The sequence below is a fragment of the Glandiceps talaboti genome, chromosome 15, assembly GCF_964340395.1.
Source record: "Glandiceps talaboti chromosome 15, keGlaTala1.1, whole genome shotgun sequence".
NCBI lineage: Eukaryota > Metazoa > Hemichordata > Enteropneusta > Spengelidae > Glandiceps > Glandiceps talaboti.
Genome location: NC_135563.1, coordinates 18,840,966 through 18,861,238, shown reverse-complemented (window position 1 = coordinate 18,861,238; position 20,273 = coordinate 18,840,966). Strand labels below are relative to the sequence as shown.

At 34.0% G+C, this 20,273-nt stretch overlaps 3 protein-coding genes across 4 annotated transcripts; all 3 read left to right on the top strand.

The window, feature by feature from the left end:
- The first annotated feature begins 116 nt into the window (after positions 1-116).
- LOC144446461 (dual specificity protein phosphatase 3-like) lies at positions 117-13,948 on the top strand. 2 transcript variants are annotated; one of them, XM_078136228.1, is made up of 5 exons: positions 117-325; positions 11,524-11,706; positions 12,041-12,152; positions 13,025-13,136; positions 13,688-13,948. In XM_078136228.1, the coding sequence occupies exons 2-5, from the start codon at positions 11,567-11,569 to the stop codon at positions 13,894-13,896; spliced, it is 573 nt and encodes a 190-aa protein (XP_077992354.1). In that variant the 5' UTR covers positions 117-325; positions 11,524-11,566; the 3' UTR covers positions 13,897-13,948. The 2 variants fall into 2 exon arrangements, with proteins under 2 accessions (XP_077992354.1, XP_077992352.1); XM_078136226.1 differs by lacking the exons at positions 11,524-11,706; positions 12,041-12,152; positions 13,025-13,136; positions 13,688-13,948 and adding exons at positions 6,605-6,758; positions 7,316-7,427; positions 7,838-7,949; positions 8,465-10,051 and having other exon boundaries at positions 119-325.
- On the top strand, positions 380-6,273 carry LOC144446460 (antiviral innate immune response receptor RIG-I-like). The gene is made up of 4 exons (XM_078136225.1): positions 380-1,270; positions 1,856-2,351; positions 2,561-2,806; positions 3,126-6,273. The coding sequence occupies exons 1-4, from the start codon at positions 791-793 to the stop codon at positions 4,361-4,363; spliced, it is 2,460 nt and encodes an 819-aa protein (XP_077992351.1). The 5' UTR covers positions 380-790; the 3' UTR covers positions 4,364-6,273.
- Positions 13,949-15,517: 1,569 nt separating the features above from the next.
- LOC144446955 (dual specificity protein phosphatase 3-like) lies at positions 15,518-19,368 on the top strand. Its single transcript, XM_078136813.1, has 5 exons — positions 15,518-15,639; positions 16,734-16,888; positions 17,436-17,547; positions 18,271-18,382; positions 19,150-19,368. Exons 2-5 carry the CDS (start codon positions 16,746-16,748, stop codon positions 19,356-19,358), a joined length of 576 nt encoding a protein of 191 aa, XP_077992939.1. The 5' UTR covers positions 15,518-15,639; positions 16,734-16,745; the 3' UTR covers positions 19,359-19,368.
- Positions 19,369-20,273: the final 905 nt, after the last annotated feature.

The following is a 20,273-nucleotide window of genomic DNA, read 5'->3' as shown; positions in this document are numbered from 1 at the left end:
CTGTCTTTTGAGGTCAAAGTTCAGATACAGAAAGTGATCAACGCAGATAAGATCCGTGATCTTCAAACTCTCGCTTTCTAGACTCGAATTGGGCGGACAGGGAATTACTAATCGGGTCATTGAGCCTACTTTACATTCACGGTTCAGATCATGAAAGAACGTGTTTTCGAACTTTCACTTGCATTATCAATATTATTAGGTAATGTCTAAAGATAGCCGTGAGTCATACTGACGTTGTGACATCATCATACATCTGTGGACCAAACAACGGGTGCGGTGTAGTTGCTTGTGTTGTGGAATGGTAAGAACCCATGTACTTAAACAGGTAAGTTTTATATGTTTATGCCTACATTTAAGAAAAAACACCCAGGACTCAATAATAGCACCGGGGAATTTCGTAAGTTTCGGTTGGAAATTCATGACGTCATTTCGGGGAAGTCCCGAACGCTCTTCATTGGAATATCCCGTGCACAGTCTTTCGTTTTCACATTTAGCATGTTGTGTGTTGTAGCAGGTAGTGTTCGTTTGTTTCTCCGTACGAAATAGACGCCAGTTGCGGAATTATCACCGACGGTGTTGCATTGGTTCAGTTCGTCTCTTTACGAAGAGAGAAATTATTGCACAACTGGATTGTTTTGTAGACATCGACCACACACTAGCTGAAAGATCTCAGTGGAGAGGATGTTTTGTTAACGCATAGCGCAACTGCAGACATGGTTCAGGATATACGGTCTCTCTTACCGCAACACCATTAACAAGCCGTACTTTGAACCGATCCATCTATTGCCATATGCTGAAGCGTATCACCTTTTTGAGAAATCGAAACATATTTGCAAAGAAGCGAAAAACCATGGATTTCCACACATGTGAAGTTTGTGATGTCGAAGTGTCAGGTTATAGTAACTATCAGCAACATTTACGGGGCAAGGCCCATGCTAAAAAAGAACGGCAACAAATGCTGTATGGGCCTCGAACCACCCCTCCAGCTCGTGAGCAACAACAAGAAGATGTGCAGCTGTTGATGGCTTCCAGCTCTGGTATAATTCCACAGACGTTTCACTGCGATGTGTGTGGTGTCGATGTGTCAGGTTCAGCTAATTATCGTCAACATTTGCAAGGTAGACCCCATGCTAAAAGGAGAGAGCATGCTCGACTCTTTGGTCCCCGGACTTCACAAGTCAATACCATTACTACAGATGAAGATGCGATGTCAGAAATGACCACAGACTCAGAGTCACCAAGTAATTATGATACATCAGGATCATCCATAGTAAGTTCTGATTCGTCCTTCCACACAGATAGTTGTGTAGAAGATGACATTGACAGTACAAATGACTTGTCTTTTTGTAATGTATGTCGTGTTCCCTTTACTGGCCCAGAACCTGCTAGACAACACTACGTCAGTATCAAACATAAGAAGAAAGCAGAAATTGCTAAAAGAATGAGTGGACTGAAAAGTAAAGCTGCCAGCAACATACTTTTTACAACCCATAATTTTTGTGAAATTTGTAATATAACCTGCTGCACTCTATATGATTTAGATCGCCACAAGCAAAGTCCTAAACATGTAGAAAAAGCAAATGCAGGCATGGATCACAGCTCAGATGCTTCATATGATGAAATCAGCGAAAGTAATTTTGGGATGAAAATTGCCAAAGATACCGACTCATGGCAAAATGAAGAGCAGTTCTGCCCAATATGCAAGGTTTCATTATCTGGCCCTGAACCAGCAGCCCAGCATTACTCTGGTTCAAAACATCGCAAGAAAGCAGAAGCAGTCAGATCAGCAACAGAAAAGTTTGTAACATCACGTGCATATTGCAGTGATTGTCATATTTATTGTGACACCTTCCAGCAGTTACAGATTCATAAACAAAGTCCAAGCCATTTGGCAAAGGCAGAGATAGATGGAGATTCCACAGGATCAAGTTCTGATTATTACAGTACTGGTGGTATTGATGGAGGAGAGATGGGTGATAGCTGTGAGGTGTGTAAAATTGACAGCTTCACTTCATTTTCACACAAGCATGATCACTTTTCTGGAAAGAAACACAAGCAAAACATGGCAAAGCAATCATCAGCAAGTTGTGCAGATCCAGGAAGATTCTGTAATGCCTGTAATGTTGTACTCTCAACCCCAGCCCAAGCTTTTGATCATCTCAACAGCCCTAATCATAAAAGTAATATAGCTAAAACTATGAAAGCACCAGAGAGAGTGCTACCATCAATTAAAACAGAGATGATGACCAGAACACCACCACATGAGCTGACTCAGAAAGATCCAAGAAGTTATCAGGTTGAACTCTATGAGAAAGCCATCCAGGAAGATTCCATTGTGTTCCTACCAACAGGTGAGTGCTGCAAAAATACCCTTTTCATGATTTCTAGTTTAAAATTAGATAGCTGATGATGGTATGGTACCAATTAACTGCATTATTCAATTGCAAACAATCTATTGAGATTGAAACAAAAGACTTTATGTGTTCATATAGTAACCCTTTTTGGGAAAAAAGACAAAAGAGAATTATTTTTGAAAATCAAAAATTTCTTTTTTGTGCAGGTACTGGTAAAACACTGATTGCTGCCATGGTGGTAAGTCATATGCTACAACAGAATCCTAAACGTCAAATTGTGTTTCTGGTTGATCGTGTTTTACTGGTGATTCAACAAAGCAAAGTTCTTAAGACAGAGTTATCTCATCTGAAGATTGATGGCAAGAAGGTAGAAATTGCAGAATTGTGTGGAGAGAAACAAGATGTGAGTGGGCAGCCATTACATGAACATCACATACTTGTCACAACTGCAGGTAAGAAAAGGAACTTTATATTTCGTAAGAGTTGTAATTTGCCCCTTTTCTGTGCCCTAAGCTTTCTTCCACAGGAGTGCAGTTTTGTACACCACCACACTGCATCAATCATTTAACACCTCCCAGTATCAGTAGTAGAACAAACAATAAGTTTACCTGAATGAGTGATCGATACTGACAGAAACATGTTCTATTTACACTTGTTGGCTTTACATACAAACATAAATCAACATAAAATTATTTTGACTACTGTAGATTTATTTTAAGGAAGACAAATATGTGTTTATAATTTATGATTGTATTGTTCTTTCTTTACCAGCCTACTATCTTAATCTGTTGGAGAATGGAACAGTTCGCTGGCAAGACTTGTCACTGGTTGTTTTTGACGAAGCCCATCACTGCACCAAGAGCCACCCCTTCAATGTTATCCTAGAAGATCATTACGTGAAGTATGCAGAAACACCTAAACTGTTGGGATTGACAGCATCCCCAGCAGGCCAGCTAACAGTCAAACAGACCTACCTGATGTTGCAGAAACTACTGCTCAACTTTGGCAGTGCTAAGTTAGCCTTTGTTGAAGAAAACAAAGATGACTTGTTAAAGTTTAAAACTGAAGCAGAACCGATCATAACGAGTGTTAACCTAAATATGAAGGAGACCGAACTAAGTGAACAATTGCAAATGTATTTGTTCACATGTTATTATAAATTAGACAAACTGATAAGTCATCTGAGTGATTATATTGATTTAAATAATGTATCAGTAATCACTAGCTCTCTGTTGCAAGATTTGCAAAGAAATATATCTGATATTTTGTTACCTATGTATCAACGGCAACCACCCATTCACCAGTTTCTGTCCCATGTTCTAGACATGGCTGATGTTTTAGGGGTATTGTGGGAATGTGGGTTAGAAATCGCAATTGAGAAATTGAAATCAGTCATGGATGGATCTAACATCAGAGTAGCCAAGGAAATGAAAATACAGCTTAGCGGCAAGATTCACAAAATAGTGAAGGAATACAAAGTGGGAAGTAATGAAATGACCGCCGTTACGCAGTTATTGCGAGAATTAGAAGAACATATGGATTGGAAAAATGGCATTGCATTGGTTTTGGTGAAAATGCGACGCTCAGCTAAGTCTATTTGCAAATACCTGAATGAGTCCTCCCTGTTAAGGCAGAAAAGTACCCAAGCCATACGCATGGTTGGTCATGGTGGTGGTAGTCAGGATGGTGGAATGTCTGTCAACAAACAAAAGTCAACAATTCAACAAATTTGGAAGGACAACAATAATCGTGTCATCGTCGCGACAAGTGTAGCTGAAGAAGGGCTTGATTTGCCAACATGCGATTTAGTGTTGGTGATGGACCCTCCTAACAATGTTACTGCTTTGGTTCAAATCCGAGGAAGAGCACGCAAACGAGGGGCCAAGTTCATCATATTATGTCGCAATCATGAACAACGTCAGAAAATACAGGATTTGCTGAGAAAGGAGAAGAATATGGAGGAGGCAGCTGAAATGATCAAAAGTGCATCAACAGTTGACATCTATTAAAGTGAAATGGAATGCCTCATGAATATTCAATATTCATTAACATAAATGAATACTAATTAGCTTCCCATCATGCATTGGGGTCAATGTGAATCATACATTGTTGTATTTAGAGAAATTTACATTTTGAAACAGAAAGTACTAGAGATAGTGTTTTTAACATATTAGTAATATGAAACAAAATTTCAGATCTAGAAGTTCTTAGTTTTAGAAATACTTATGGTACTAAGAATTTCATCAATGTATACAACATATTATTCTTATAACAATATAGCGTGTCATCATTTTAGTAACATTACAACTGTTAGGGCTGTTTCACTTTTTTGAAAACTTTAGATATTAGTCACAAAATTCTCTTAAATTTTGACAAGTTTGTATGAGGGGTAAAACAACATTGTATGAAGGTAACCCTTTTTAGTGTGTGTGTGATTTATTTTAGTTCTTTCCACGCGTGTTTCCATCACAATATTCTGGATTTTTACATGGTATTTCATTTTTTTCATAAGTGGCCATTGTGTTGTCTTACCTCCACCTAGAGTTAAAAAGCATTTACTGTTAACATTGATGATTTAACTAGTTTGTAGGATTGTATGAGTTACAACTCTTACATCTTGTGTGGTTTGTAGATGTGGTCAATGACAGCATCATAGCTACACTAACTGCAACATGAAAAGTTTATGACACTGGTTTGTTAGATATAATGGCTTACTCATAATATCATATACTGTGTGCAGTATTGAGTCACCTGTTGATATATGTATTTGTGTAGCTGTGTACCGTACTATAAATCCAATCAAATTGTTCTTTTGGTCCATACCCAAACATCAGCATGCTAATGCAGTCATGGTTTCAACATGTTACTCCATTGCTCATGGATAAAATCAACCATAATTAACATGCACAGTTTATATCTATTTGTATTTTAACAATTTTCAGTGAATATGTATAGTTGGTTGTCTGATTGAAAACAGTAATGCTCAAGTTGCAGCTGTATTATCACCCATAAATGTAATAAAAACCACAAATATAACCACAAATGTTATAAAAATTAACCATTTATAAACATAATTGTATTTATGGTTAGTCAGGTAATACATTTATGTTTTTATTACATTAATGGGTGATACAGCTGTTTGTACAGTTATAGAGTTGCATATTTAGTCAACAAAAATGAATGTGTGTTTATACTTTTTGAGATAGAGTTTTATGTACAAGTGTCCCATATGATGTGATGGTAAAATGTGTGAAGGCTTTATTGATGGTTTTATGAGTACGAAATCAGTCCAATGGACTAAAAAAAATTTAATTGATATCTTATAGAGTAATATAAATGTGAAAATAAAGTTCTGTAATTTCAATACTTGTAAAGTATGTATACAGTGGTTCATTGGATAGAAACAGTGATATAATGTGAAAGTTCTGTAATTTCAATACTTGTAAAGTATGTATACAGTGGTTCATTGGATAGAAACAGTGATATAATGTGAAAGTTCTGTAATTTCAATACTTGTAAAGTATTATACAGTAGTTCATTGGATAGAAACAGTAATATAATGTGAAAGTGTTATAATTTCAATACTTGTAAAGTATGTATACAGTAGTTCATTGGATAGAAACAGTAATATAATGTGAAAGTTCTGTAATTTCAATACTTGTAAAGTATGTATACAGTGGTTCATTGGATAGAAACAGTAATATAATGTGAAAGTTCTGTAATTTCAATACTTGTAAAGTATGTCATTCATTGTACAAAAAACAATAACTGACAGTATAAGTTATATGTATTGCTATATATTAGGGACAGAGAGTCATTGACACCCTAGATATTTGCAGTTATGTAATTGTCTACATGTTTAAATGTGAATGGATCTTATCACAATAGTTGTCAACACCAGGGTAAATATTTCAATAAATATCCAATATTTAAAAATTGAACTATGTTTCCTGAGACTCTTTGTTTAAATACAACTTTGTAATATAACATACATGTATAAATTATTGTCATTCTTGTCTTGAATCTTTCTCCATATACCGTAAGATCCCTGATTGGCAGTTCTTGTTTTCTGCGGCATTCTATTATGGCCTTTAGTATAATCAAATGACAGATATAAGGGCTTGCATGCCAGAGCTATCTTTTTGTGACAATCAAAATATTTGCTCAGTCCAAAGTAGTCAGAATCTGACTTCATAATTCTTTTTATACCCATAAAACATGTGTCGTCTATTATAAAAATGTTTTTCTAGGTGTAGTAACCATGGCAACAAGTTGTGATTCATCAGTCTCATGCACAATGGAAGAACTGAATACGATTTTGCGAGAACCATCCCCTAAGGGTATTCTAATGTTGCCAAGTAATAGTGAAGATGAAGTCTGGCCACGACTTTACATAAGCGCAGTGTGAGTACACTATTATTTGGTAATGTGTGTATTGTTCTATATTCACCAATTTCTTTATTGTCATGTATGTAATGAGTTGTGTGAATATTTCTGAATATTTTTTGTACTACTGTCGTATTATAGCACTCACTACAAAATTACAGCTTACTTAGGGACACTGGACACATTAAATAACAGGTTGAGAGGGCTAGTGGTTGTTTTTTTATAGATGAGGGGTCAGCATTTTTTCATGCAAGTGTTTTGGGGTGGATCAGTATTTTTCATACAACGATATTTTTGTTCATGGATATTCCAGTGACAGGAAGGGGAGGGGGGAGGGGCGGGTGTTTTTTTTTCATGCAAGTGTTTGGAGAGAGCCAGTAATTTTTGTGCAAAGTCTTGGAGGAGGGTCAATCTCTTTCTTGCACCAAACTTCTGAAACAGGCCAGCAACCCCCTCCCCCTGTAATTTGTGTCTAGTCCCATATTAATTGTAGGACTTGGATGTGAAGTAGCCAAAACTGTACTTTATGATGAAAAATGAAAGTAAACTTTTTTTACCGGTATCAATTATTTCAGAGCCACTGCCAAGGATGTAGATAGACTAAAACATCTTGGAATAACACATGTATTGAATGTTGCACAGGGTACACGTTTTGGACATGTTGATACTGATGAAACTTACTATGAGGTAAGTCTCTCGTTTTTAGCTGCTAAATAATGTTTCATACACTCAAATTTGCTTATCTGTATACACTGTCCAAGGTATTTAATTGTCATTGAAAATAGAAATTGGTTGAATTCCCTGGACCTAAGTTTTGCTGATTTTAAATTTTGAAAGGAAGTATGTATGGTAACTATGAGAACAATATTTTTGATTTTAGTCAAAAAAAATGCCTGTGAAAAGAAAGTGAATTCCAAATGAATTATTATTCATTTTCATAATTGCAGTGTGACCAGACAGTAACACCTTGTTGCCATGTAACCTATGACCTATGACCTTTGGACTGTAAATCGTGTTTGCTAACTTCATAAATAATGAAGTCTGTGAGATTTTTTAATAGTTCCATTGAATGTTACTTCAATGTTAAACTTTTTCAGAATTCTGGCATCATATTCAAAGGAATAAAAGCTACAGATGTTGCAGGATTCAAATTACTGCCATTTTGGGAAGACACTGGTGAATTTATACACACAGCTCTCAGCGAGCAAGGCAAGTCACCCACTAACATTCATTATCTAGTACAAATGCTAAATCTATATGGCCCAGTTGATAGAGGCATATGAAGTGAAAGGTAACAAGTTTGCAGAATCTAGACTTATCAAACAGAACAATCTCAAAATGTTTTCTTTAATAATGAAGTTTTCTTTTGGTTAGTATGATGATTTTATCATTCAGGTAATTTTTAGGTTTTGAAAATAGAGATATTTGGTGCTCTGCATATAATAATATATATTAAGGTATATGATCATCATACATCAGCCGTTTGAAAGAGTACTAGTATATCTGAGCGATATAGTAGTATGCTTATTATATAATACTGCCCTCACTGGCATCAACTCACAATGTTTTTGTTTTTAGCCATGTTATCCCACCTCATTTACCTGCTATCCTTGTATCTATGCTAATGCATTGTGAACATCTGCAGATGTTATACATAGATATTCCCAGTTATGTAATCATAAATATTTGTCAATGGACATAACATTTCTTTTCTTGATTTCCAGGTACTAAAATATTGGTCCATTGTCGGGAGGGTTTCAGTCGTTCTGCAGCTACAACCATTGCATATTTAATGATGTACCACAACTTAACTGCACAAGAAGCAACAAGAGCAGTAAGAGCAAAACGTGAAGTTGGTCCTAATGCAGGGTTTCTTAAACAACTCTGTCAACTTGATGCAACACTTTTGGAAAAGCGAGAATCATCAAAATAGAAAAAAAATTAGTTTACATAATTTTGTAAAAGATACCAGTAAATACTCTAGTGTTGTACGTAGAGCAGGTTTAGAATAGTTTCATATGGGTGTATGGGTGTACCTTATTCATATTTTGAGAGAAATTTAATTTGGTATGAAATCCAATTTTAATCTGAATTACTTTGTTCTGTCGAGAATAGCAATGATTCAGTTCATATTCAGTTCATATTCAGTTCATATTAACCCTTCAAAGCCTGACACTCTATATAGAGAGTTACAGAAGCCAAGTCATTAAAAGTGTACAGCAGTGGAGGAAGTATGATAGTCAGGAATGCAATATCTGTGAGTTATGGGGATGTAAAAAAAGAAACTACTGAAAAATATCAGATTTATGAACTTATTGTATATTTGTACCTATTGTTTGTATAAATTGCATTTTATCATTCAACAAAATTACACCATGACATGAGAAGTTTGAACGCCAACAAAATAAGTTGTAACTTGTTAATAATTGATAGAATTCGGGATGTTAACATTGGGTATCATGTAATATATAGGATTGTGTATTTGCCAGTTATCATCAAAACAATTGTGGGAATCCTTGACTTTTACGTGATTTGTTTAAGTTAAAGGGAAACAATCAGAGTTTTTAGGTTTGTTTTGTTTTGTTTGTGTTGTTTGTTTTCTTTGGGGGTTTTGGTGGGGGGGGGGGGTATTTTTGCTACTTCTTTGTGACACCAATTAGACAGTATAAAGTTTGAAGTGTTATGCTTGATTATGTGATTAAAATAAAAAGTTCTTTCAAACTGATTGCTTGATGATGAAAATATTTACAGTGATCATTAGTTTTAGAAAACTGACCATTTTTTCAACTATTTCATAATGTAAAACATTGTATGATTTATCATCAATTCCTAAAACTGAAATATTCTATGATTTACTTCTTTATAATTTGATATCATTTGTAGATATTGTACAATGTGATAAAATGTGTTCTAACCTGACTGCAATTAACAGGGGGTCATTGTAGGTTGACATCAACCAATCACAGGGTCTGTTATATTCTTACCTGACTTTTACAAATCTCCAAGGGTTATTGCTGATTGGCCAATAAAATATGAGTATTGCTGTCTTGGGGTTATAAACCAATGAAATGGTATATGTTATATCCAAGTTTAGGCGACTCTTTAGTCTGTCTAAATGGAGTTATGCATGATTGAATTTTAAAAAAGGTCACTTTACAGGTGTAATTTGTTGAATCAATCCTCAGTCTGTCTATCTGCCCACTCCAACTTGTTCCCTGTCAACCCTGAACTTTTTATGTAGCTTAATGAAAAATATCTTTAAAAAATACCAGTAGTGAACAAATACAACTTCAGAAGAAATGTCAAGACACAGAATTTCATTCTGATTCTGGCTTTGAATATGAAATAAAGTTTTGTTTATTAATCTAAATTTTGTATCAGAGTTTTTATTTACCTTTCTTATCTTTATTGACTGTAAATCTACCAAGTGGATCATATTTGTATGAATAAACCAAAACCACAGATAAAATTAAATGCAGTACTATCAGCAGTAATACTGCCCTCTAGTGTCAGACTGTAATTGTATAACCTCTTGTTTATTCAAATAAGGGCATTCCTCAAGGATATTGACTAACCAGCTATTGTTGCTCAGACAAGACCCACTGTATACACATTTTTGTTAAATGAGTAGGTCTGTGTTTATTGTTATTTGCTGACCTTCAATTAGAGAAATGGGTCAAAGTGTAAAGTTCGTCGTTCACATAGTGAAAGGAATGTTGTGACTCACTGGAGAGGTATAAGGAAGTACTACATGTATAACACTATACACCTACAGTATACCTGCATACAGCATTTCTATAATATAGACTGGATATACTGTCAAATGATATGTCAAGTGTTGGTTTTATGATGATAACTGAAGATAGCTAAAGTATCTTTGCATATTCACACGCCATCATCACACCAAAAGACAGACTAAAAAATTGTAAGCTGACAAATTTTTTTTGTTACAAATTGGGTAGGTACTAAAATTTCCTTTGTAACAATGTCATAATACATGCTGTTATGTATGTATACCAGTATACTATCAATGGACACTGAATTAATGTTGTCTTTAACTATATACTCACAGATATTTCAAATAATATTTCCTGTATAGTCCCTTAACTGATATTATTGGCCAGTTCAAGAACAGTTCTTCTGAAAGTTCGACTGTGAGCAAAATTATATGGGTACGTAAATATTTTATCAGAAAAATAATGTTTCACACTTTTGCTCTGTATTACACCTGTAATTTGGCAGTGATCAGTGCGGTGTACCTATAGCTATTATCAGGGTATCATAAATAGGACAAACCTGCCTTTTGTGATACAATGTGATGTGGGAATATGACTCCATTCTTTACTTTAATACCCGTTTCCTTCCCTTAGTGTCATTGAATTGTTTACACAAACTTTGAAATAAAGGTAAATACAGAAATTGAGCCATGTAATCCACCACAGCAGATTTTAATCAGATTGTTATATACATAACCTATGTTTGAGAATTTACCAGTGAAAGTGCATGATTCCATTTTCATGCTGATGTAATTTATTGCAAGCATGGTTTCAGCTAAATACACTAAAACAAGTCAAATCAAAATATGTCCATGTTATTTGGCACCCTCAAAAGATCAAAAATAGTGATAGCAAATATGCAAGTATATGTAGTAACATAATGACAAAACTTATACATTCCATTGATAAACCGACTGACACATGGTACAAGTACTTGGCAAGGAGCTAGGTTTCCAGTGTGAAATAATTTCCTTGCTAACAATATGCCATTTCTTTGGATCTACTAGGCTAGAATATTTCTAGGCTAGATATTTTGTAGGTCAGGTTACCATGGCAACAAACTCAGCAGAATCGTGCACCGTTGAAGACTTGGAAGAAATTTTGTCATCCAGTGAATATGAATCAAACCTTCCTCTCTCTGCTCTAGGAGGAGTAAATGAAGTATGGCCAAGACTTTATGTTGGAGACGGGTAAGTATAGGTAGTCATTCAGTGCAGGACTCTTAGGCAGTTTTAGAGGAATGCCACTACAAGAAATAGAGACATTTTCATAACCTATGGGTTCTGGAGAGTTGTTTCATAATTTTACATCACGTACGATTACTTGCAATTTCAGAGAAACATCAAGTTGATCTTGTGCCTGTACAGGGTATCTTTGCTATTGTCTATTGCATCATGGGAGTCAGCAGAAATAATGTATCGAGTCCAGGTTGCACTCTTAATATGCATGAGTTCCCTGAGTGTCTATACTCCCCAGTGTAAAACATCTTGAGAATCTATATCAACTTATATTTCATCTTTTCAGATCCACTGCTAAGGATCTTGAGAAACTATATCAACTTGGAATAACACATATATTAAATGTAGCTCAGGGTAAAGGTATTGGATATGTGGATACTGATGGTTCATACTATGAGGTGAGTTCTTAACTTATTAAAAGGAAAACCCAGTGCAGACTCGAATTATCAGAAAATGAAACCTGAAAGTTTTTCTTGTTAAGTTATGGAATAATGGAAAAGTGTTAGTTGTAGCAAGAAGGATTTTATTTTATAACACCGATGTGTTTACTTTCTCATGTCAGTCAGAAATGAGACTTAGGTTCATGCAAAGACCAGAGCAAGACCAACCATATAATAGTGTCAGTAACTTTAACAATCAAAGTATAAACACCATGGGATCACGGATTCCACCCTGTTCACTGATTAGAACCCTTCATGTTCTAACTCAAGTGTGACTGCATGCATAGTTACTATAACAACTGAAAGTTTTTTATTTTAAATTCCATGCTCCACATGTATAAGCAAGCTGATAAAAGCATCCTGTCAACCTACATGGTACCTGCTTTTGTTTTGTATCAGTTATCTTGTTGTCATATACTTAATTTGTCTTTGCATGAAGTCTAATCTCTTAGCTTACTTCATTCAAGCAAACACATATGTTAGTTTGACAGTACAGCTGGCTTCACATTTTAGAGTGTCAAGGCTAAACATGTTTGAGTTCCTCCAATTTATTATAATATAAAATCAGAAAAAAAATTCTGTTTAATAATTTTTTTAAAGCAGATCATTGAGATTTTAATATCAGGAAAGATTTATGTCAAAGTTTTTTTTTTCTTCTTAAATTGATCCTTGTCTCTGACAGAGTGTTGACTTAATCACATTCTAAGGTGTCAAAGATTAAGATGTAGAACAGCTTGAGTTCCTCCAATTTGTTGAAATATAAAATCAGAGAAAAAATTTCGTATAAGTTTGTTTTTAAAACAATTTTTTCTGATTCTTGTCCTTGACAGAGTGCTGGTTTCACATTCAAGGGTGTCAAAGCCACTGATGTAGAGGAGTTTGAATTACTTCCATTTTGGGACGACACCAGTAAGTTTATTCATACAGCCCTAAGTGATGAAGGTAAATGTCACCTTTACTAATTATTAATAATTGCAGTGTCAGTAGTTATATCACTAGCAAAATAGAATTGTGTATTAACCAATTCTGTTTCTCTCAAAGTTCATTAATTGCCACATATGCTTAATTTTATTATTAAAGTTTGCAAAAACAAATTTATCAATGTTCATATATCTGTATAGTACAGCAAAATAAATGAAAATGATGTAACAGTTGTAACCCTTCTAAGAGCTAATATATAATTACAGCTGAGAAGGCTAAGAGCCTATGAGCTGATCATGAGTCAAATACTAAAAATATAACAGTCAAAAGTTCAATAGACAGAGCGTGAATACAGTTACTACTCCAGTATTTTTGGGAGGTGTTCATTATATACAAAGCACAGATATTACAATTCATACATATACAGTCCATAGTTCAGTTCTGGGTCAAACAATGCACTTCACAGAATAAATAAGTATAGAGTTCCAGAAAAGGGTTATATCAAAGGCTCACATGACTACAGTGTATTAAATGTTAAACCCTAACTAAGATGGTTTTGATTTTCTTGCCAGCCTCTAAAGTATTGGTTCATTGTGCACTGGGTTTTAGTCGTGCAGCAGCTACAACCATTGCATATTTAATGATGTACCACAAGTTAACTGCACAAGAAGCAACGAGAGAAGTGAGATCCAAACGATTTGTTGGACCAAACGAAGGATTCCTTAAACAGCTTTGTGAATTGAATACAACTCTTCAACAAAAGAGAGTTTACTCAAAGTGATTGAGCTATTCTACATGTCAGCTGTGTGTAGAAGATTTCTGCCTTGATTTGTAATTATTAGAACACTTTTTCTTTACTTTTTTAATTTATTTATTTGTTTTGGCTGATTTTAGAATAATGCATTCCTGAATGGAAATTAAGTGAAATATATATCATTTTTATTTCATTTTTGGTTGATTTTTTGAATTAATGCATTTCTGAATGCAATGTAGATAAAGTATGTAACTTTCTAGTTGTCATTTACATTTTGCTCAGTTTTTCATTTATTTTAGTTTAATCAGTTTAAATATATAGTTTACTATAGTTTCCTATTAATTATAATACAAACTGATTTTGTATACATGTTTATACCCCAAACATAAGGTACGGAAGATAAACATGACATGTCACATTTCACAGATGTATAGGTAGATGAAAGGAAATGCCACAAACTTTATGTACAGTCACAATCGGAAAGTGAAACTGACAGACAAACAAATGTATGAAAAATTTACATGTTGAACGGTAAAATACACACTAAGTTACATAACATTAGAGGAACAAGACAATTGTAGCTCGAACTTATTAATTTCCACGGTATTCTCCTCTGACTGTTTTTTACGCTCGAAGATAACTTCAAGATATATGAATTTAAGTTAATGTATTTTTAAAATATCTTTTTCTGTCTGTCTATTTTTAAGAGTGCTTTTTTTAACGTTTGTCTTGTGTACTATGTAAATGTTGTGTTTTTTATAGTATATGGGAGTGTATCCTGCAATAAAGTTATAATAAATAATAATAATAATTGAAAATAAAGGCGATGACTTTAATAGTGAGTGGCTATATGCTTTCCTGGTGTTCTCCATCTTTCAGTTCCAAAATGCCAGTGCTGACAAACAGTTAGAAGCCAAAATGGACAATTATGTATACTATCAGGTACTAATTAGTTGTATGTGTGGTCTCTAACTGACAATTACACTATATTCAGACTACTACAATTTATTACAAACAAGAAATATTTATTGTGCCACTTTCATTTACTAGTACCAAAGACACTGTGAACTCTATGTATGTATGTTGATCAGTATTTTTAGCTTTGAATTCTCTCTTTTTGTAGGATAATAATTTAGGAGTAAGGAATTTGTTGATTTAGCTTTGTCATTTCTTTTCTTATACAGTTAAATTTGTCTGATTTCAAAAATGCTGCAAGAGTGAAAGATTGTAATTATATCAGTAGTCCCATATCTTACTTTTCACTATTAGACAACAGCATTGAAACCAATTACAAAGTTTGTAACTTTTCCTCGTGCAATCAAGAATAACCACTGATCAGATCAGGATTTACCCCAGTTGGGATACACAATTTTTAAAATTAAATTGTTGATATAATTCTCGTAATCAAGATTTCAGAACTGTTTAAAAAAGGTGGGTAAAGAGTATTGTTGTACTTCATAATTGCATAATTATATTTTTTCCATAAATTGTCCATTGATTTTAATACCAAATGACCACCTTCAATCTGTCACTGTTCAGTAATCAAAGTTCAAAGTTCAAATAAGGGAAAGTGAGGTCATAGGAATGGTATGAGGAAGCCAAATTCAATACACACATGTATACCTCGACTTACCTAATCGTGACCTGATAGCAATGGGTGTGTGTTGATGTTATTCAAGTCACTGAAAGGGCCGGTTTTTACCATTGTATACCAGCTCGCCACAGGTCACACGCTATATATACACACATGTAAATTCAGCAACCAAGCAGGTAAGGTTTTAAAAGTGTATGTTCTGTTCTTATTTATCTCCCTAGTCATGCATCTAGCTGTACTTTTCAACAAAGTAAAAAGTAGATCCCTCTATCTTGTCTAATTCCTGACAATCAGGAACTAGACTACGTACCCTCTATCAGGGATGGTACATAAGCTGAGAAATACCTCCATACTCTATCATAGAGGGACTACAGTGCTTGATTATGGCAATATACACACCTAACAATTTGTTTCCCCTTATATCTGCTGATAAGACAAGTGATGTGTGTGTCATATTAACGTGCAGTGTCACTTTGGGTGTATGTCATTAGCACACACTAGAGGTGCCAGGCCTTTCTCCTTGCTATACAGTGAACTAATTCCAAGACTCTATTCTCTGTAATTCTCCCTCTGGGATAAGACAACTAAGTTCAAATCAAGTCTTTCAATGTGTCTTTGTCTTTCGATCAATGTGCATGTATATTCCATTCGCTACCCAGAGAACTTGCATGAAGAGACTGGGGTTAAATTATGCAACTAAAGGTAAAGGGTATTGAATATCTACAATGGTGTGCTAGTATACCTGAAATAACAATGACAGCTCAATGTCTGTGAGATTATACAAGTATATTGTAAACAGTATTCATGCTTTTTGAGCAGGGGAACTTTTGAATCATTTGTAACCCTATAGTTATTGAAACCATGACATTTCACAAAATAGTCGGTCAACAAACCCAGATTTTATACTTGTGTTTGCATGAAGTTTTGATTACTAGAGACCCAGTTTTCATTGAATTCCCTCAGATATTCAAGCAGTACGTGTTATTTTCACACTGGTAGCGGTATATTAAAATAGGCATAATAAAAAAGCATATCACAACCCAACGAGTGTCCATGCACTTTTACTTTATGATGCACAGACAATCAAGGGAGAGATCGACTCATCTAACTCGATTTTTAAATGTTACATGTACTTTATTATCAGTCCACTGTATTTTACACATGGTTTCCATTCAGTTGGCCCATACTAAAAGTTGTGTCACTGTTCATAATATAAATTAATAAATGTCATTAAAAAATATTGTTACTGAACAATTACTATCTTCTTTAGCATTGAGTAACTATGGCAACACAATCAGACGCATCTAAAGCATCATGCACTGTAGAAGAACTGAATGAAATTTTACGAGAACCAGCTCAGGGTTTTCTGATGATGCCCTCACGAGGTGAAGATGAAGTGTGGCCGAGGATTTATGTAGGAGAGATGTAAGAAACCTTTTTTTAGGGTATCTGTGTGTGTGTGTTGTAACGGCAGAAAAAATATTCTTTGTTTGTACCAGTTATCAAGTGAGCCCTGGCAGGAATACTTTCAAAAATATTGTCCTTTTAAATCTACAGATTTTTTTTACTTTTGTGAGCTAGAAGAGATTGTCTGCAGTGAAACTTGGTTGTGATGTTATTTGGGGTATCTAGTTCATGGATTGTTCTAGGCAAGTCGTCACTTACATTTAAGTGATTTGTCAATTTATGGCCAAGAATTGTACACACTCTATTTGGTATTGGGTTGACTGATCTTAAACTTTGTGAATATGTCCTCTCATGTAGAACAACTATATTCAACTGCGGAGACATCGCTCCCAAGAAATATTTTGATTCTGTGAGTTGAAATGTCATTACCATATATTCATCTAATATATGAATATAATTGTTATACATGAGAGGACCTAAATTGGTGGCTGTCACATACATACACAAGTCAGAGAATTACACTAAGCATTTGGTAAAAGTCCTTTATTTATGTGTTCCATTTTAGGGGAACTGCAAAGAACATTTCTAAACTGCAACATCTAGGAATAACACATGTATTGAATGTTGCACAGGGTAAAGGTTTTGGTCATGTGGATACCGATCAAACATATTATGAGGTAAGTTTACAGTCATGTTTTAGAGTTATGGATAATTTGTGATGTTGATTTTGTAAGGTAAAGATGTACAACAGTAAATCCAATAGTTTTAGTATGTCTACCAAATCAATTAATTTTAAGGAGTGTATTGATAACCACCTCGGAACAGAAAGGGGTCTTTTAAAACCTTCCTACGTAAAATTCACAATATTGCAAAAGAAGGTGCAGATTTGTTGGTCATTATACATGTCATTTAACAGACTACATTTTTTCTAATGTTGTGGTATTGTAGTATTATCAGGACTCAGCATCATTAGGTGTTAACATTTTATCAGAAATACATAGGTTTTACAACCAGTACCAAGTCAAACAAAGTAAATTATGAAAACAATGAAGAATATTCAAGATAAAATTTAAACATAGACAATAGAGAAAATATAACATCACATTGTGGAAACTGTGTGAAAAGTTTTTTATTGTATGTACAATAACAAATATTTTACACATTTTTGATATTTTGCAATTTATTGAGTTACAAAAAAGGATTTGGTATGTTGAGTTTCACATTGTTTTCCCAAGTATAAAACATGATAAAGTTATTTTATGAATTAAAAATCCAAATTAAATACCCATTTGTCATCCATATGGCCACTGTAAATGTTATAAAATAAAATTCAACTCTCTCAATTTTGAGATTTGTGTTACATTGCATAAACCGATTTTATTTTAATTTTTGATGACTAGAAAGCTGGTATTATCTTCAAGGGTGTTCATGCATCGGATGCTGCAGACTTCTTCATACTTTCATTATGGGATGACACAAGTGACTTTATTCACACAGCTCTAAAGGAAAAAGGTTTGTATTTCAAAATTGACAAGTCAAGCATGAAATAACAATTTTATAGAACTGAATATATGTAATATAAATTGTAAGGAACGTTAATCTTGGCTGTGTGTATAATTAGTTTCTAACTATATGATATTTTCTGTATCCAAAGATTTTCAAGCGCCAAGTATTTATTTTTGATTGTATAAGTCAAAACTATAATGCAATGTGTTTTCTGCTTGAACACACTGAGATCGGCGTTAGACCAGCCCAAGTAATACTGCCCTCACAATCATAGTATGGATTGCTTTTGTTTTTATATCCATGTGGCTACCCTCTACCAATATATAGTACCAGTACATACTATAGTACAATGAAGTTGATAGAACAATACTGTTGTTAGTATGTCTATATTTTGATACCTATAATACTTCTGTACTATATTAAATAGCACTACTGTACAGTATATAGTACTGTAATTTCCTTAAACCTGTTCAGCAGGTTGGTAAAACATAAATTAGTTTTTGTATCACGACCAAGAGTTCTGTTTACATAGGAGAAAAGTTTTGCCTGGTTCACCTACATGCTGAAGTCAGACATTTGACAAAGCATGCCAACCTGAACAAGTGAAATGACTTATTCGTAAGATAATTAGAACCCTCAGTTGTGGTACAAGAACTAATTATTACTATAATACTAATTCTTTACCATGTGAAGTTGATGTAAAGTGTTGTTATTTTAGTATGTGTTGTTATTTCAGAGTATATTCATTGTCATGTATATCATATAAATTCCAGATACTAAAGTATTGGTACATTGTCGGGAAGGTTTCAGCAGAGCACCGTCCACAACCATTGCATATCTAATGATGTACGAGAGCTTGACTGTGCAAGAAGCAACACGAGCAGTGAGAGAAAAACGTGAAGTTGGTCCTAATGAAGGGTTTCTTAAACAACTCTGTGAACTTGATGCAATTCTTCTGGAAAAAAGAGCATCATTAAAATGAGCTAGATATACACTCAGTGATAAACAAATGTTTCAGTAATTTGATTATACATCTTTGTGAAATGTTAAAACAGAAAGTTTACATTTAGGTGAATTTCTCCAGTTAGTTTTGACTTTCAAATCGGATTTGATGTGTTAATTTTCACAAGTAGAGGATAAATAAAATCAAAATCAGTTAAAGTCAGCAGCTTTGTCCACATTAGGAATTTCCGCCACAATAAGTTTGTTTTAAGTTTTGTACACTTCAGGTTTGACGTGTCTGCTGTCACATCATTGTCATATTAAAAACCATAGTTCTATTTAGAGCACCGTCCAAAACTTATCATATATTTCAGTGTGTCACAAAAAACATATGCTGTGGCTTGTGAGAATATTTACACAGACAACAACTGTACAAGTGTAATTGAGAATCATCAGTCATGTTCACACTTTGTTGTCCAATTTTAGGTAAAGGTCTGCATTGTAATCCCAATTTATGACATTTTATGATTTAATGATGCAACTGAAAAAAATTCACTCTTTTATCTACTGACAGTGTTCAAAGTGTCAATCTTTGTATTGTAAATAGATTATTTTTTAGATATATGTTGCTGGTATATTTATATGTAATGGTAATATGCAAATTTTAGGTTGTGAATTAAAAGCTTGTATACAATGTGTGAATTTATTTTTAGTCATGATTGTAATCAAAGAATTAATAAAATGATAACTGTGAGTCTATGACTGACATGTTGACTTGGTTTTATATCTTGTTTGTTGCATCTTTCACTCAATTGTTTTGTTTTGTTTTGTTTTGTTTTGTTTCAGAAAAGAAAGAATTTTTATTATGTATTTTATATAAAGTTGCTATTTGAATGAGAAATATGCATTTTCTTGGATATTTTTAACAAAACAATTTCACTATTCTTTTCTACTT

What these genes read in the sequence shown, in the direction of transcription:
- LOC144446461 (XM_078136226.1), top strand. Translation starts at nt 6,616, where the DNA reads ATGGCAACAAGTTGTGATTCATCAGTCTCATGCACAATGGAAGAACTG. An exon ending in CGACTTTACATAAGCGCAGT is followed by an intron (nt 6,759 to 7,315) that starts GTGAGTACACTA and finishes CAATTATTTCAG; the next exon opens with AGCCACTGCCAAGGATGTAG. An exon ending in CTGATGAAACTTACTATGAG is followed by an intron (nt 7,428 to 7,837) that starts GTAAGTCTCTCG and finishes AAACTTTTTCAG; the next exon opens with AATTCTGGCATCATATTCAA.
- LOC144446955 (XM_078136813.1), top strand. Translation starts at nt 16,746, where the DNA reads ATGGCAACACAATCAGACGCATCTAAAGCATCATGCACTGTAGAAGAA. An exon ending in AGGATTTATGTAGGAGAGAT is followed by an intron (nt 16,889 to 17,435) that starts GTAAGAAACCTT and finishes GTTCCATTTTAG; the next exon opens with GGGAACTGCAAAGAACATTT. An exon ending in CCGATCAAACATATTATGAG is followed by an intron (nt 17,548 to 18,270) that starts GTAAGTTTACAG and finishes TTTGATGACTAG; the next exon opens with AAAGCTGGTATTATCTTCAA.
- LOC144446460 (XM_078136225.1), top strand. Translation starts at nt 791, where the DNA reads ATGCTGAAGCGTATCACCTTTTTGAGAAATCGAAACATATTTGCAAAG. An exon ending in ATACATCAGGATCATCCATA is followed by an intron (nt 1,271 to 1,855) that starts GTAAGTTCTGAT and finishes GACACCTTCCAG; the next exon opens with CAGTTACAGATTCATAAACA. An exon ending in CATTGTGTTCCTACCAACAG is followed by an intron (nt 2,352 to 2,560) that starts GTGAGTGCTGCA and finishes TTTTTTGTGCAG; the next exon opens with GTACTGGTAAAACACTGATT.